Source organism: Eulemur rufifrons, chromosome 8 (genome assembly GCF_041146395.1).
Source record: "Eulemur rufifrons isolate Redbay chromosome 8, OSU_ERuf_1, whole genome shotgun sequence".
Classification (NCBI taxonomy): domain Eukaryota; kingdom Metazoa; phylum Chordata; class Mammalia; order Primates; family Lemuridae; genus Eulemur; species Eulemur rufifrons.
This window is the reverse complement of record NC_090990.1, coordinates 49706593-49722996: the sequence shown is the minus strand read 5'-3', so window position 1 is coordinate 49722996 and position 16404 is coordinate 49706593. Positions and strand designations below refer to the sequence as shown.

The 16404-nt window shown below is 41.0% G+C and overlaps 1 protein-coding gene across 3 annotated transcripts in view; it reads right to left on the bottom strand.

Annotated features, from left to right (window-relative positions):
- DNAJC6 (DnaJ heat shock protein family (Hsp40) member C6) overlaps nucleotides 1-16404 on the bottom strand; it is a 137489-nt gene that overhangs the window by 54176 nt on the left and 66909 nt on the right. Inside the window, exon 1 of one of the 3 annotated variants that reach the window (XM_069478039.1) lies at nucleotides 3139-3160. The exons of the other annotated variants lie outside the window; for them this stretch is intronic. Within the exon in view, the coding sequence (XP_069334140.1) occupies nucleotides 3139-3160 (22 nt within the window). Of the gene's footprint in view, nucleotides 1-3138; nucleotides 3161-16404 lie in introns of those variants that run through there. 3 annotated transcript variants of the gene reach the window in all.

The following is a 16404-nucleotide window of genomic DNA, read 5'->3' as shown; positions in this document are numbered from 1 at the left end:
AATAGTTACAGTAATTATACTCAATTTTATGTGAGAGAACGATGAGTTATTTTTGTTTGCATGGTTTTATTTTCTAAATTTTCTACAATTTACATTTATTAGTTTTACAATTAAAAATATGGTATACAAAATAAAGATAACAGCCAAGTGCTATACTGTTAAAGTTCAATATGGCCTTCCTGAACAGCTGTAGAGACCTCCCTCCTCCTGGGTGATTCTCACCTGGCCGGTAAGGGGTGAACAAATGCTGCCCACAATTCTCCCAGTAGCCTGTGCGGCTCCCTGACGCCAGGCAGGCTGGCGGCTTGGAAGAACATCCCTCTGCACTTGACTCTTTCTAAGACCACAGACCCCGCTTCATCATGGTAGTAACTGTCTCAGCTCTGGCGTTAATACTCAAGGTGGCCCGGTATGTTAAGGACAGGGAAGAGATGGCAAAAGCCTCTTGGCAACAACTGCAGTTCTCGGGACATCAGTCTTCCTCAGTGGGTCCTCTGTGCCTCCACAAAAACACTTCAACAGAACATCACCTTTCCTCTCTCCAGAAAGTCTTTGCCATCTAGTTGGAGTAATTGTGAGTTATTATTCCACTGTTCAGGATCAGCCTGTTGGAGAGATGACTGATAAACTGAACTTTGGCATTAGAATCTCATCATACTCATGCTCGTATTCCCCAGGGCATTTTCCTCTGTGGTTATTTAAGTGTCACAATGTTAAAAATGTATTGTCCTGGCTTCTACAATGTTGACAATTGCAGGATAGAAATCCCTGAAACCAATGTGACTCTGCAGAGATGCACCACTAGCCCCTGCTCTAGGAAAATGCCATTCCTTCTCCACAATGCTTGGCAAAGGGCAAGAACAAGAGTCATTACTGCAAAAGGCTTCATCATCCTTGTTTATAATAGATGTTTTAGCTGTTGGCTTCCCAGCAGTTAGAGAAGTGGATCACATGGGGATAACAAGTAGACACACCACACAAAAGCCCACTGCCTTGGCTGCCAGAATCAAAGACTGCTTAAACATCATTCCCCATTCATCCTACTCCAGGAAGCTTTGAGAGAAGAGGATGGACTTCGGGGAAACAGGTCTTAGAGTGTGACGTGGTTTTTTTGCTTAAAAGCTGCGTGACCTTGAGCATAACATTTTACTCCTTCAGGCCTTCTTCCCCCAGACCCCATAAACTGGAACTAACTGAGAACAAAAACTTTTCTACATGCCTCATAGCATCAACAGGATCAAACAGGACCATATATGACAATGTGATTTTTATGTAGTGAGATCTTCTAAAATGGTCAGGGATTTTTATTTTAATTCTTAGACATTCAGTTCTCATGGTAAATGAGTCCATGGATTGCCTATCATAAAATGGCCAGGAATCCAACTAGAAATTAAAATTTCAGAGAAAAAAATAAAATTTAGCAAAAAAAAAAAAAAGTCAATACTCCCTATGCCAAACAGGAGGTTAGGCACTGGACAAAGCCATCTGTGTTAAAAAAATGGGCTTTATGTCAGCCAGCGTTGGTTTGGATCTCACTTCTGCTACTAGCTGGATGTGGTCTAGAGAAGTTAAGTAACTGATCAAAGTCTTAATTTCCTTATCTGTAGAATGGAAATATTAATAGAATATCTCATAGAGTTGTGGTGAGGAATGTATGAGATAAAGTTCTGTAAAACCCTTAGCATAGTGGCTGGCATGTTGTGAGCATTGAATAATAGCTACCAAGTGTCTGTGGACACAGAATGGGCAAAGCCATGAAAAATGCTGCCACAGCAAGAAAGGCCACACTGTTCAGTTTCAGGGTTAACAAAGCCAGACTAGAAATGTGTTCAACAAGGGCAGAATCTCTTCTTGGTGCCTCCAGCTACAGCACATATAAACACTTTGCTTTTGCCAGTCCAGAATAACAAATGGTTAACAGAGCTGAACCTCATTATAGCTCTGAGGTTTTTGCTTCCCATCATTATGGGATCTGCTGCCTGGTGGGGGACTTATTATGACCTATTTGCTAGACTAATATTCAGGTTCACGCAGATTCAGTGGTACTGGCTTTTGAAATATTACAATATTTCTGTACTAGTGGCACAAAGTATGAGCTGTTAAAACTATGTCATGTGATGACATTGTACAGCAGCAGCCCTGGACACAGAAAGTTCTGGCAGCTGCTCAACAGAGCAGGCGGGCAGAAGCAAGGCCATGTGCAGCATCTGCTGGCAGCTCCAGAGGAGCTCAGCACTGGCAGGCATCAGAGTAGGTGCTGCCAATGAGTCAGGCTCTGGGTCCAGGCCACGGAAGAAGCACTGAAGTCCTAGAGCATCATGGCTCTTATCAGTCAACAGCACGCCCAGCTGACCTTAGCCTGCAATAAGGTGCTGGGGTCTTTAGAATAATTAATTTAATGGGGAACTTTCTGGAAAGGTCTGCTGCCATTTCCTATGTCAAACCATGGCCCAGAAATGGAGATCACTTAGCTGATAACAAGAACACTCTTGAGAATGTCCAAAAATCCACAAAAAAATTTGGAAATCAGAGTGATACATAATTTGTGCTATAAGTTATATCATCTGGTAAACAGTGATAAAGATATGTGTGCATGTTTGTATTTGTTCATAGAATAAAATGGGGCAATACTTTACATTTTATGTATATATTGATTTCTATATTAATTGTGCTAGCATACCAGTTATTAGATATTTTCTTGTCACTACAGAGACCATAAAATCAGTATGTACACTATTTTTGCACTCTCGAGGACTTTGATGGGAAGTGCACTGGAATAGAAGAACCCCCAGATCTTTCCCAAGCTATGTAGCCATGGGAGAATCACAAACTCAGGGTTTCAAAGAATATAAAAACAGGACAATGAATTAGAGGATTTCCTAGGTCCCCACCAATTCTAAAAACCTTTGACAGTATCTCATTGTACAAGGGCCTTCTATTATTAATAAACATGTACTCTAGGCTAGGTGCTCTGCTAAGCAATTTTCATGAACTACTAACTTGGCTCTCCCACTAAGCACAGTGGCAAGTGGGAGTCCACTGAGGAAACTGAGACTTTGGGGAGATAAATCTAGCCATCATGGCAGAATGAGATTGGACTTAGGTTTGGCTGGATCCAAAGCTTCTGCTCTTATTCACCTCCCCATTCTGACTCTTTCATGAGGGACTTTGTCTCTTATGCCTCCATTCTCCCAGGTCACTTTGTGCCTCCATCCTAGGACTCAGAGCAGTCTGCTTATCTTAGAATCACTTGTGAATCAGTCTGCCCCCCTTCAACTCTGGTTCTTCAATGACAAGGAGCATGTTGAATGCCCTTCACAGCCCCCTAAGACATACAGTAAGCACTTAATAAATGTATGCGAAACTGGGCTGCTACAAAATGGAATAATCACAGAGAATATTGTAGGGATGGCAAGGAAGACTAAATAGATCAATCTTGGCAGAGACCTGGTCTTTGCCTAACTGCAGACAGCAAATATGACCAATGTTCTCACTGTCTCCTCCCACTTCTCCAGACTTCTGATTGCAGTACTGCATCCTCCAGCACCCACTGAGTATGCTTGAGTGGAGATTTCATGAACCTCAAGAAGAGTTTTATTGTTCAGAAGACTAATACATTTGAAGACAAAACCAGGGAGAAATTTTACCCTCAGAGAGATAAGAGGAGCTAATTAAGAAACCAATACTAGCTCCTCTTTCCCCAAAGGATTAACAACATGAAAAAAATGAGAGCAGAAAAAATGAGAAATACTGTCAACATGAAGACCACATTGAAACCAAAATTGACCTTTTGTTCCTTCAAGGATCGAGGAAATCAAGCTACAGTCACCAATCCAAATTCTACCCCATAAACTCCCATATAATACATGGATATTGCTTAATTGGATTACTTTGTTTATGTTTATATACAACAAATATAGTAAGTACTTACGGTGTGCCAGGGAAAAGGGGTTTATATAAGGGATCTCTACTCTCTAACATTTGGGCCAAATAAAGAGGTTCAGCATTATTATAATAATATATAATTATATAAATATATAATTATATAATTATAACATAATTATAATTAAGTCAATTTAATGAGATCAGAACCCCAAATAGAAAACTGGAGAAACAGAAAGAGTTCTGCCCACCCCATGGACTCTCAACTCCAGGAAGTGACCATTAATTATTTTTTCTCCTTTCTCTAACCAAAAGATCAGGGCTTAAATTGCATAAAATGGACAATGATGTTTCCCTCTTAATTGTTAGCCTTGCTGCCTGAAACAGAGAAATATTCACACAGTTATTTGACCCTGTCCATGATGGAAAAGAGAGATAGCAGAGGACTGATGGTCAGCTTAAAGAAAACTGCAAAGAAAAAAATAAAGTAAAAAATCTTCTTTTCGACGTTTCAGTTCCATTTAATGGATACAGGGAGACAACAGAGGCACCAAAGGGTGACTAAGGAAACTTTTATCAATCTTCCCAAATAACCTGCCATATACAGGTAGAATCTTAGAAAACCAGTGTTTGCTAGGTGAATGCAGCCCTAATAAGTTTTTCAGGCTCCTCTCTTTCCAACAAGACTGTTTTCTCTTAGCTCCTAGACAGAAATTCTGGAATTACCACTGCAAGCCAACTTTTTACAGAAAGATCAAATCGTTGCTTTCCAGAAGAACAGCAGCAACTGCCTGAACAGATATTGTTTGTTGTTTATAAGATCAGGGTAGGTATATATATATATATACTTTATGCTATACACAATACACACATATGTTATGCATAAGCCAAAGTGGCATTATTACATGCTAGGTACTATGCTAGTATACAGTATACCACACAATAAAACTGAAAAGTATTTTGCTCTTATTTTTCAGATAAGAAAACCATGTCTCAAAGAGTGCAATTCATTTACCTAGGATTGCTTAGGATACATGCAAATGTCTGTTAGATGCCAAGACCCATGCTTTTTTCATTTCATCAGGCACAGTCAGGTACATACAGAGAGGTGGAAGCCCTCCTCAGATGAAAGGAAGCAACCCAGACTCATAACACTTTAATACTCAATTGGATATTAGCGATGTATCCCTATGCCTCAAATGGATACCAGGAAGAGAAAATGACTTCCCCAAATCATTGCTATGATTAACTTTTTTAAAAAACAGCATTATTGACATACAGGAAATTGACAGGCAATAAACTCTACACATCTAAAATGTAAACATTGTATAAGTTTGACATATATGTATACATACACATATATGGGATTAAGTCTTGCAGTGTATTTGATCAATGATTCTGCTGTGATGTAGTATTCTATCTGTGCACCGTCTCTACACAAGATGGTGAAAACAGAGGACAACTCAGCACCATAGTAAACACGCACATACACACACACCACACTCAAAGGGATCTCAAAAGAAACATATCAGAAAAGAATCCTTTATCCTTTGCTAAGTACATTAATAAAATACCCAGATCTCCTAGAGAGTAGAGATCCTCAACAATCCCTCACAAAGCAAGAGCTGCTCTGAACACTTTTTATCTACTTTAAATAGTTTATACCAGCATTTCTTAAATGTGATCCACCAAGCATCAGCTTCAGAATCATCTGCAGCCCTTGCTTAAAATGCATATTCCTGACTTCCACTTCTGACCATGACAGAGTAAATGGTATTAGACTTGACCCCCTGTGATACACTGGACACGCTACAAGAAACATTTGTTTTTAGGCATTAATCAACAGGCCAAAAAGGACTAGGATCTTTGAAAGGAAGGAAACACATAAGGTGAGCCCCACGGTTGCTCCAGCTTTTTACCTGGCGGCACTTTCCTGCTACCACAAAGGGATCTAGAACCCAGGCAGAAGAGTGGTCTTGCTGAGCTGTGGGGGCAGGGGTCACAAATACAAACAAGAGCTAAGAAGCTCCGATGTGTGCGGTGAGATAAAAGAAAATGGGGAGCAGCACAGTGGGAGTCCTGAGGGGAAGGGAGGCAACAGTCTGCATGGAAATTCACTCGGAGTCCTTGGCTGAAGTCTGGGCTGTTACTAGAGAGCGCAAAACTTCACAAGGCCCAGCAGAGACTGCCTGATGCAGGGTTGCGAACTAAACCGGAACTGTATGCCAGAGGTTATATGCGCTGGGGTATGTTGGAGTTCTAGCCTAGCCAGAATGGAAAGTCTTGCTGAGCACCTCAAACACTCAGTCAAATATTCAGTGTTTCTATGTCAGAATCAGAAACACTGTTTCTAAACCACAGTGTCTCTACACAGTGTTTCTATACCACATCCCGCACTAGAAATACAGACCACACCCTAGAGTAAAGGTCACACCCCAGGAGTAAATTTAAAACCACCCTAGGATTTTAAGTTTAAAACCACAATTCATTTTCAGAAAGAAGAAAAGCAAGCCTGAACAGGACCAGAAGAATAGGCCACTAATTTAACTGTTTTCTAGAATAAAATTCAACGTTTTAGAGGAAAATCACAATCCAGACTTCTGACAAAGTATCATCACAATGCCTATGATACAATTAAAAAAAAAAAGACAAGGCATATAAACAGGCAGTAAAAATTGACCAATAAAAAAGAAGTAAATAGAAACAGATCCTTAAATGCCCCAGATATTGGAATTGGCAAAGACTGTAAAGTTCATTAATATGTTCAAAGATTTAAAAGAAGAGGTGGTATTAATGAGTTAACAGGAAAGAATGTTAAAAAAAATTCTAGAATTGAAAAGTATAATATCTGAAATGAAAATTTTGCTAAATAGGCTTAAGAGCAGATTGGAAACTGCAAAAGAAAAGGTTAGTGAACTTGAAGACGGGTCCATAGAAATTTTCCAAATCTAAAAGACAGAGACAAAAGAAAATTAAAAAAATAAAGTTTCAGTGACCTGTGAGACAACATCAAGTTGTTCACTATCAAGTGAGTAGAGTCTAAGAAGGGAGGGAGGAAGAAAAAGGGGCAGGAAAAAAAATTTATTTCCAACATTTGGTGAAAAAAAAAAATCAACTTAAAAATCGGAGTATCTCAACCTTGGCACTTGGCACTACGGATACTGTGAGTTGGATAATGCTTTGTTTTAGGGGTCTGTTATGGACATTGTAGAATTTTTAGCAGCATCTAAAAAAGAAATTTTTAGCAGCATCTAAAAAGCAGTATTCTCCCTCACCTCAACCCTAAGCAAAGACAACCAAAAATATCTCCAGACATTACCAATGTTTCCTAAGGGATCAAAATTGTCCCTGCTTAAGAATTATTGTTATAGACCCAAGTAACTCAGCAAACTCCAAGCAGGATATATACAAAGAATCACCTTAAATACATCAGAATCAAACAGCTGAAACCAAAACTAAGAAGAAAATCTTACCAGCAAATAGAGGAAAAGATAGATTACATACAGAACAACAACAACATAAATAATGGCTAGCTTATTTATCAGAAGCAATGGAGACCAAAAACAATGGAATGACTTTTTTAGAGTGCTGACAGAAAAAAACTATCAAACAAGAATTTTACAGACAGCAAAAAAATCCTTTAAAAACAAAATTTTAGATTAAAAAAAGCAAGAGAATTTGTTACTAGTTGACCTGCATTACAAGAAATGATAAAGGAAGTCCTTCAGGCTTAAGGGCAGTGTTACCAGATAAGAAACTTAGATCACTTAGAACTACAAGAAAGAGCAAAGAATACCAGAAATGGTAAATATAAAAGGCTATTTTTTTTCTCAAGTTATCTGAAAGACAACTGTGTCAAGCAAAAATAACACTGTATTGTAGAATTATTACATAGATGCAAAATTTATAACAAAATAGCACAATAGATGGGTAGCAAATAGATGGGTAGAAGGTAGATGAAATTTTACTGCTATAACGTTATTTTATTTTACTCTAAGTATAAAGTGATAAGTGAAAAATTCATATTGTAATCCCTGGAAAAATCACCACAAACAAAAAATAAAAGGATATAGCCAAAAAGCCAGTGGGAGAATTAAAATTTTATATTTAAAATATATGATTAATACTGACAAGGCTGAAAAGGAAGAATGGGGAAACAAAAAAATAGAAGGGACAATTAGAAACAAACAGAAAGAAAAAAAAAGAAACAGCAAGACAGTACATTTAGTCCCAACCATATTATTAATTACAATAAATCTAAGTAGACTAAATACGATAATTAAAAGGGAGAGATAGACTAGATAAAAGACAAGACCAAATTATATGCTATCTACAGGGATGCACTTTAGTTACAAAGTCACAGATAGGTTGATAATAAAAGGATGAGAAAAGATTAACTATGCAAAATAATAAGCAAAAGAAAGCAGGAATGCCTATATTACCAGACAACTTAATTTCAGGACATGAAGTATTCCAGAGATAAAGAGTAATGTTTCATAATAATAAAAGGATCAATTGTTCTGAAAGATATAATAATCCTAGATAAGTATGCACCTAATCACACAGCTTCAAAATACACAAAGCCCAGCCTGAGCAACATAGTGAGACCCTGTCATTACAAAAAAAAAAAAACAAAAAAACAAAACTGTTTTAAATTAGCCAGGTATAGTGGTGCACACCTGTAGTCCCAGCTATTTGGGAGGCTGATGCAGGAGGATCATTTGAGCCTGGGATTGGAGGTTGCAGTGAGTTATGATGATGCCACTGCACTGTAGCCTGGGCAACAAAGCAAGACCTTGTCACAAAAACAAACAAACAAAAAACATGAAGCAAAAATGGACAGAACAATAGCAATAGACAAATAGGCCAGGTGCAGTGGCTCATGCCTGTAATCCTAGCACTCTGGGAGGCCGAGGCAGGAGGATTGCTTAAGGTCAAGAGTTTGAGACCAGCCTGAGCATAAGCAAGACTCCATCTCTACAAAAAAAGAAAAGAAAAATTAGCTGGGCATTGTGTTGCATGCCTGTAGTCCCAGATACTCAGGAGGCTGAGGCAGGAGGATCTTTTGAGCTTGGGAGTTTGAGGTTGCAGTGAGCTGTGATGATGCCACTGTACTTTAGCCAGGGCAACAGAATGATACCCTGTCTCAAAAAAAGAAAAAAAAAAGAGAGAGAGAGAGAGACAAAGCAAACATCACAAATGCAAATTTTTAAACCTCTCTCAATAACTGATAGAACAAGTAGATAAAACATTGGTATGGGTATAGAATATTTGAACAACAATATCAACTACATTGCCCTAATGACATTTATAGAATATTGCAGCCAACATCTGAAGAATATACCTTCTTATCAAGTGTTTACATATGCTGGGGTATAAAATAGGTCTCAACAAATTTCAAAAAGTTAATAAAAATGCACATTTCTGGCTGTCAACCCAGACTCATTGAAATGTTTAAAGGCATATGAGGAAATTAAGGTTCAAGTCACCCAGCTGGCTAGTAAGTGGCAGGGCAAGGAAAAGAACATTGCTCTAACTCCAAAGCCTATGTCCCTTTTGCCATATGCTTAAATAGAGCCTAGACTGTTTGGGGAAGACAACACAAACACTCGATTAACCATAAAATGCCATCCTTGGTCCCATAAGGCTGTCTGCATTGCCACAGCCATTCCCTGTTAAAACTGTGCTGTGCTCAATTCACAACTGCAAAGATGTGGAAACAACCCAAGTGCCCATCAATCCATGGGTAGATTAATAAAATGTGGTATATGTATACCATGGAGTTCTACTCAGCCACTAATAAAAAAGGGTGAACTAATACCTCTTGTATTGTCCTGGATGGAGCTGGAGCCCATTCTTCTAAGTGTAGTATCACAAGAATGGAAAAGCAAACATCCCATGTACTCACCATCAAATTGGTACTAATCGATCAAAACTTATGCACACATATGGAAGTAACATCCATCAGGTGTCTGGCAGGTGGTGGGGGAAGAAGGGGGAGAAGGGGACGGGTAAAGTCACGCCTAACGGATGCAGTTCGCACTCTCTGGGGCATGGGCATGCTGGTAGCTCGGACTCAGGTGGTACAAAGGCAATTTATGGAACCAAAGCGTTTGTACCCCCGTAATACTCTGAAATAAATAAATAAACCCCAACCGTGCTGTGCTAAGAACTGAGAACACAGTTACTTGGGAAAAGTCACAGTGAAAACTCTACACATAACTATATATTACAGAACACAAGAGAAGGAATCAACCAATATATGCAATAAAGAATCCCGGGATTTGGGAGCTGGAAGTACAACTGGTCAAGAATCTTCATTCATGTGTGTGTGTAGGGGGGTGCACGTTGTTTTTGGACGTGAGAAAGAGGACAGCGTTATGGAAAAGGTGGTATCTGGACTGCAGTTTGAGTGGCAATGGGCTGAAGCACATTTCAGACTGAGAGGGGAGAGATAGCAAAGGCCGGGAGACCATCAAGTCAAGGACATACATGAAAGTGGAAAGGACATAACTGAGCACGGTTATAGCTGCACTAGGGAACGTGCTAAGCTCGCCCGTGACACTGAAGCAGGGTCAGGGGGTCTGAGAAGGCAAGTGATTTCCCTCTGGCACTGACCATAGTACATCTGGAGCCAGGAGAGCCTGCTGTTTCCTCAGTGAACTGGGAGGACTGACGTAGAGGGTGTGTCAGGGGTGGGGGATGAGACTGGGAAGGGGAGTGGTCCTCGATCTCACAAGGCTTGAAGGTCAAGCTAAAGAGTAAGAACTTTGACCAGACCGTCTGTGTAACTGCCTACGGGATTTGGTCCTCACATTGACAAATGACAAAAAAATGGGTATCGGCAAATTTCCAAGAAGCTGCTCATGGAGATTAACATTGCCACAGACAAGTGGATTTCCCCAGGGACAGCACATTCTTTAGGGCACATTTCAAAAGTAAGAATTCCATCCCGAGGCACCTGAAGGAAATTTCAAGGCAGTCCTTCAGTATATAATTATCAACTAAATGTATTAGTAAGAACCTCCTTTAGGAAGTCTCTGTAATAAGTCATTCCAAGCACAAAAATGCTCAATGAGGCTAAGCAAACTGGAAGTGAGGACACATCTAAATGCTAACCTCACAGGGTATGCAGATACAGTCTGAAGGTGAGTCCTAGGGCAAAACAAAAAACCTCACAGCAAGCATTTGGAAGAAAATCTGCTACCTAAGTGCAAAGAGAACCTGCTACTCCTCCGTTTCACTGGTCTCAAGGCCAAAGAAAACCACTGCTATCTGTGGGCCCAGCTTATGGCATGGACTTGGCTTGTGGAGACATTCTCATAAATGCCTGCCTACTACCCTCTCTTCTGGAAAAACCAAATACTGAGCAAATTCAAAGTCAATGAAAGAGGTTGGCTTCCGGGCTTGGCTAGACTTGGTAGACTACTGGCTGGACTCAACATGCAGAAGACTTGGACTAAATCCCAAAAGCCAAAGGCACACCCTTACCTGCTGGGTTGGTTCCTACCCTCTCTTCAGATTCTTTCCACTCAGAAAATGACCCTCCATGTGTTACTTTTCCCAAAAAGTCTTGAGTCAATAATAAACACTCCAGAAGAACCAGAAAAAGAAAAAAAGCATTTGGTACTAGCATGATGTGATGGAAAAGACCCAGGATTTGCAAACAAGCATCCCTGGATTCACGACACTGACCCGCTTTCCTTAGTACCTGTGTAGCAATGGGCTCGTTAATTAATCTCTCTAAGCCTCAGTTTCCTCAACTGTAAAATGGGGGCAGATAATATCCTCCTCCCCTGTATGTGATGATATTTAAATGAGATAATGATGAATAAGCATCTGTCACCTAGAAGGTAATCATAAATAATACTTGCTTATGCACCCTTATCTTCTTATTCCCAGATGGGAAAGTAGAGGAGATCCTAGTGGGCAACACACACACACACACACACACACACACACACACACGGAAAGAAACAGAAAAATAGCCTGCATCTAGGAACTGCCACATCCTTTCATCAATTCGGTACAAAGGCCACTTACTTGCTATATGACCTTATGCAAAGAGAAAGCCTATGATACCTTCCTCAAAGAATCATCGCAAAGATTAAATCCATCATCCATAAGAGCACACTGTTACACTTACAACTTAGTAAATGGTACCTGGAGGTGGAAGTATTAATATATGTGGTAGCATTGAATTAGCAAGAACATTGCTCACAATGGGTCACCAACTGGGACTCAGAAATCTTTTCTTTGTCTGGAGATTTTTTTTTCATGGGGATGTGAATTGTACAGAGATCAAGCATCCAGGAAATGATCCTCAGATGGAAATCTTCACATACAGCCCCATCCTGCCTGAGGCAGGCTTACCAAGCAATGGTATGGGGCCCTCTCCCTGGCTCCCACATTAACTAGCTGCTCAGCCTGTCTTTCTCACTTAATTATGCTTCAATAATCCTGACAAGATTGGCTGGGCTTCACTGTAAATCATGATAGTGGAAATCCTAAAATAAAAGCAAGATTAATGCTATGACCTCAATCTTGGCGTGAAAGCCCATTAATTGGAAATCATGGACTTAATTGAATTCTGGGCATAGCACTGCCAGCTGGATTAAATTTTCTGAGATCTGTTTCTTCATCCACATGAAGATGACTGAAATGCACCAATGACAAATCTGCCAAATATTCGGCGTTGCTGAGGAGACAAACAATTGTTTCCCTGGCACGCTAGCTGCCCAACTGTCAGAATAATCTGGAGTCATGCTTTGGAGGGCCATCACCATCATTTCAGCCACCCTTCCTGTCTCCATGCTCAGGGGTGTGACATAACCTCTCTGAATCTCAGTTTTGAGATATTAAGTAAATGAAATACACATATGTCTACAATAAGTGCTCAATAAGAAGTAGCCGTCATCATCATCATCGTCATGGCCTCTTTGCCATCAGCCGTTATGATAAGGAGCTGGAGGGAAGGAAAGAGCTATGTGGCTTCTCTTCTGCAGGCTGCACCCTGACTGGCTGCACAAATGGCACCACAGATGACACAGAAAAATTACTGCACACCCACCACGGCCTCCTTGAGTTCAAGGCAGCTTCTGCCTCTACTTAGCATTTGGCCGATGCAGACACCAGCACAGTGGTCCCCGCTTATCCAAAAGGGAAACATTCCAAGACCTCCAGTGATGCCTGAAACCACAGATGATACCAAACCCAACTGCCATCAACCGGAACACGTTTCTGTTCATGTCTTCCACTCACCAATTTAGTGTCTTTTCCATCTAAACTAGCACAATTTCTTTTCCTTCTTCACAATTTCATGGATAGAGGATTCATTCTTACTGTAGATCTTAGCAACCTCAGCATATGGTTTATTTTTATTTCCTTATTAAGTCAAGAACTTTCACCATCTCACTTAAGGGAGTCACTCTACGGCTTCTCTTTGGCATATCCGAATTGCCCACATCAGTACCCTTGCAATTTGGGGCCATGGTAAAAGAAGGGTGACTTGAACACCAGCACTGAGATATCACGATAGCCGATCTGATCACCTAGACAGCTAGTAAGTGACTAACAGGAGGGTAGTGTAGACAGTGCGGAAATGCTGGACAAAGGGACAATGCACGTCTCAAGCATGATGGAGTAGGATGGCATGAGATTTCATCATGCTACTTAGAACAATACACAATTTAAAACTGATGAATTGTTTATTTATGGAATTTTCCTAATATTTTTCAGACTCCAGTTGACTGCAGGTAACCGAAACTCTATAAAGCAAAAGCATGGATAAGGGGGAACTACTGTTTGTGTCATCTGTCTCCTGCTGTCTGGTCTGTGTGGTTCCATCTGCTCATGGGAAAAAGATTTACATGCATAAACCTTCACCCAACCCTGAGATGGCTACTGCAGTCTCCACTACAGAGGAGGAAGGAGGGGACTCCGAGAGGGAGAGTAATGGGTACAAGGCCCTGGCTATAGCACATACTGGAGTCAAGATATCATGGCGTTTCCCACAGAATTGCGTGCTCATAGAGGGTGTATCAGAAAGGGGTGAGAGGTGAGACTGCAAATGTGAATGGTCCTCAGATCCCAAAAGGCTTGAAGGTCAAACTAACCTTCAAAGAGTAGATAAAGGTATTTAGAATTATTGAGAAGGGTATGGGGATTGCTTTCTTTGAAAGCTGCAATACAAAATTAACTGAGAATCAGCAAGAGCTAAGAAGACAGTGCTGAATTTATATTATGCTGTGTCATGCTATGCTTAGTTTATATCTGAATCGTGCTGTGTCGTGCACCCAGCACAACACTTACCAAGACAAACAGTCCAAAAAAGGACACTTAATTGAACTGAATTGAATCGTCAAGAAACTGTGAGTTCCAATTCACTTTTAAACCAATTTCAATTGCATTGAAATGCAGCCAGGTGATAACAGCATCATTTGTCAATCACCTTCTGATTGCTGGGAACTGGACTACAAGCTTTATATTCATTATCTTATTTAATCCTCACAATCACATTGCCAGGCAGGTTTTATCATCTCCCTTTTACAGATGAGCAAACTGAGGACCCATCTTAAACCATTTGGGCTGCTATAACGAGATACCATAAACTAAGTGGCTTATAAACAACAGAAATGTATTTCTCACAGTTGCAGAGGCTAGGAAATCCAAGATCAAGGTGCCAGCAGGTTTAGTGAGGGCTTACTTCTTAATTCAGACAGCCATCTTCCCCCTGTGTGCTCACGTTGGTGAAAGAGGCAAGCGAGTTCTCTGGGATCCCTTTATTAAGGGCACTGATACCATTCATGCTGGCTCTGCCCTCATGACCTAACCACCTCCCAAAGGCCCCACCTCCAAATATTATCACATTAAGGGTTATGTTTCAGCATATGGATTTGGGGAGAGGAGTCACAAACATTCAGTCCATAGCAGAACCCAAGACAAAAATCTAGGTCACACAGTCGGGGATCTTCCCTAGATCTGTCTCACTCTAAAACCTGTGTTCTTCTCATGACATTATGCTGCCTCCTACTGTATTTGTTAAAAGCTTAAAACATAAAGGGAAACAGCGAAACCCAAAAGCACTGCTGGAGAACAGAAAAACCAGACCTTGGCCTGATGGCTGTTCTGTGTAGGATCTAAGGATATTTTCAAGAACAGACACACAGCAGGGAAAAACTGCTAAGCATCAATTGCTGGGAAGGCACAAATTAGCGAAAACTAAAGGCTTGAACAGGCAGAAGAGGGCGACCACTGTCCAGCTATGATTGTGGTCCCTCATGCAGACTTGGTTTGACAAAGGTTGGTGGCAGCAGCTGAAAATGCTCTTTCCTCAATTGGCCTGTTCTTGCTGCCCCATCCCACCCACCCCACAGGTATATGCAGTCTTCACAGTCTGCTATTCAGACTTTGATTCTCATGTTCAACAGCCACATGCACCAACATTCCAGGGTGGCAGCAGAACACAGGAGGGGGAGGAAGAGCACGAACCCAAAGAACCAGACTGCAAATATGCTTTCCATCTTCCCCAAAGAACCATTCTATAGATTTCGAAACCTGCTCATTGTCAAGTCCCTTTGAGGTAGGAAAGCACATTAGCACTGACAAACTCAGGGTCACAGCCTTTTTGATTTGGGAAGGTTGTGGCTGAAAGATGTGATAAGTCATTAGCGGCATCTTGTCTCCTTTGGTGCCTTTTAGACCCCAGGTAACATGATCAGAGCTCACAGGCTCTGAGATTTCAAAGACAGGCACTGACGACCATGAAAAGGGTTTTGGTCAAAGGGGGATGACGGGCAAGGCTGAAAGCAGGTGGCTTTCCATCACGAACAATGTGTCCTCTGCAAAATCCAAAGAATGGTAAGAGTGAATTGGCAGGTGCATTTTAAAGGTTTGGCTTCCAAAGGAGGACACGGGGCTGCAGCTAGCTTACTGGCTAGAAGAGGGAGTTGCAGCTGTTCAGTGTCTGATGTCAGTATTCACTAGACCTCTGGAACAAGCGCATCTGTGTATAGCGTGACCGCACAAGCAAATGTGGTAGTGCTAGGGTGAAACTAATCTTCTCTGGGGCTCCCCCTATATGCTAGGTTCAAGCGAGATGCTTCACACACATCAATTCATTCCACCCTTAAAAAGACTCTGCAAAAGATGTCGGTCCCACTTTACAGGTGCAGAAATGAGGCTCAGAAAAGTCACATAACCTGCCCAAGCTAAGAGGCCTGGCAAACAGTGGTGCAAGGGGTTCCCAGAATTAAACATCAGGTCTGACTCCAGACAGCCTGGGTGCTGAGATATTGCATCAAAAATAGCCTGGGGTGCCTGTTTAAAAATGCAGATTTACAGATTTTCTTCCAAATCAGAATCTTTGCGGGTGGGACCCAAAGCCTGCATCTTTCAACACCCCTTGGGAGCTTCTGACAAACAGAGAAGTGCAATAACACAGCCACAGTCCTATGCCATACTACCTCACCAAGGACAGGCAGCCCTCAGTGAAGGTCAGGTGGAGTGGAGGAGAGGTGCAGA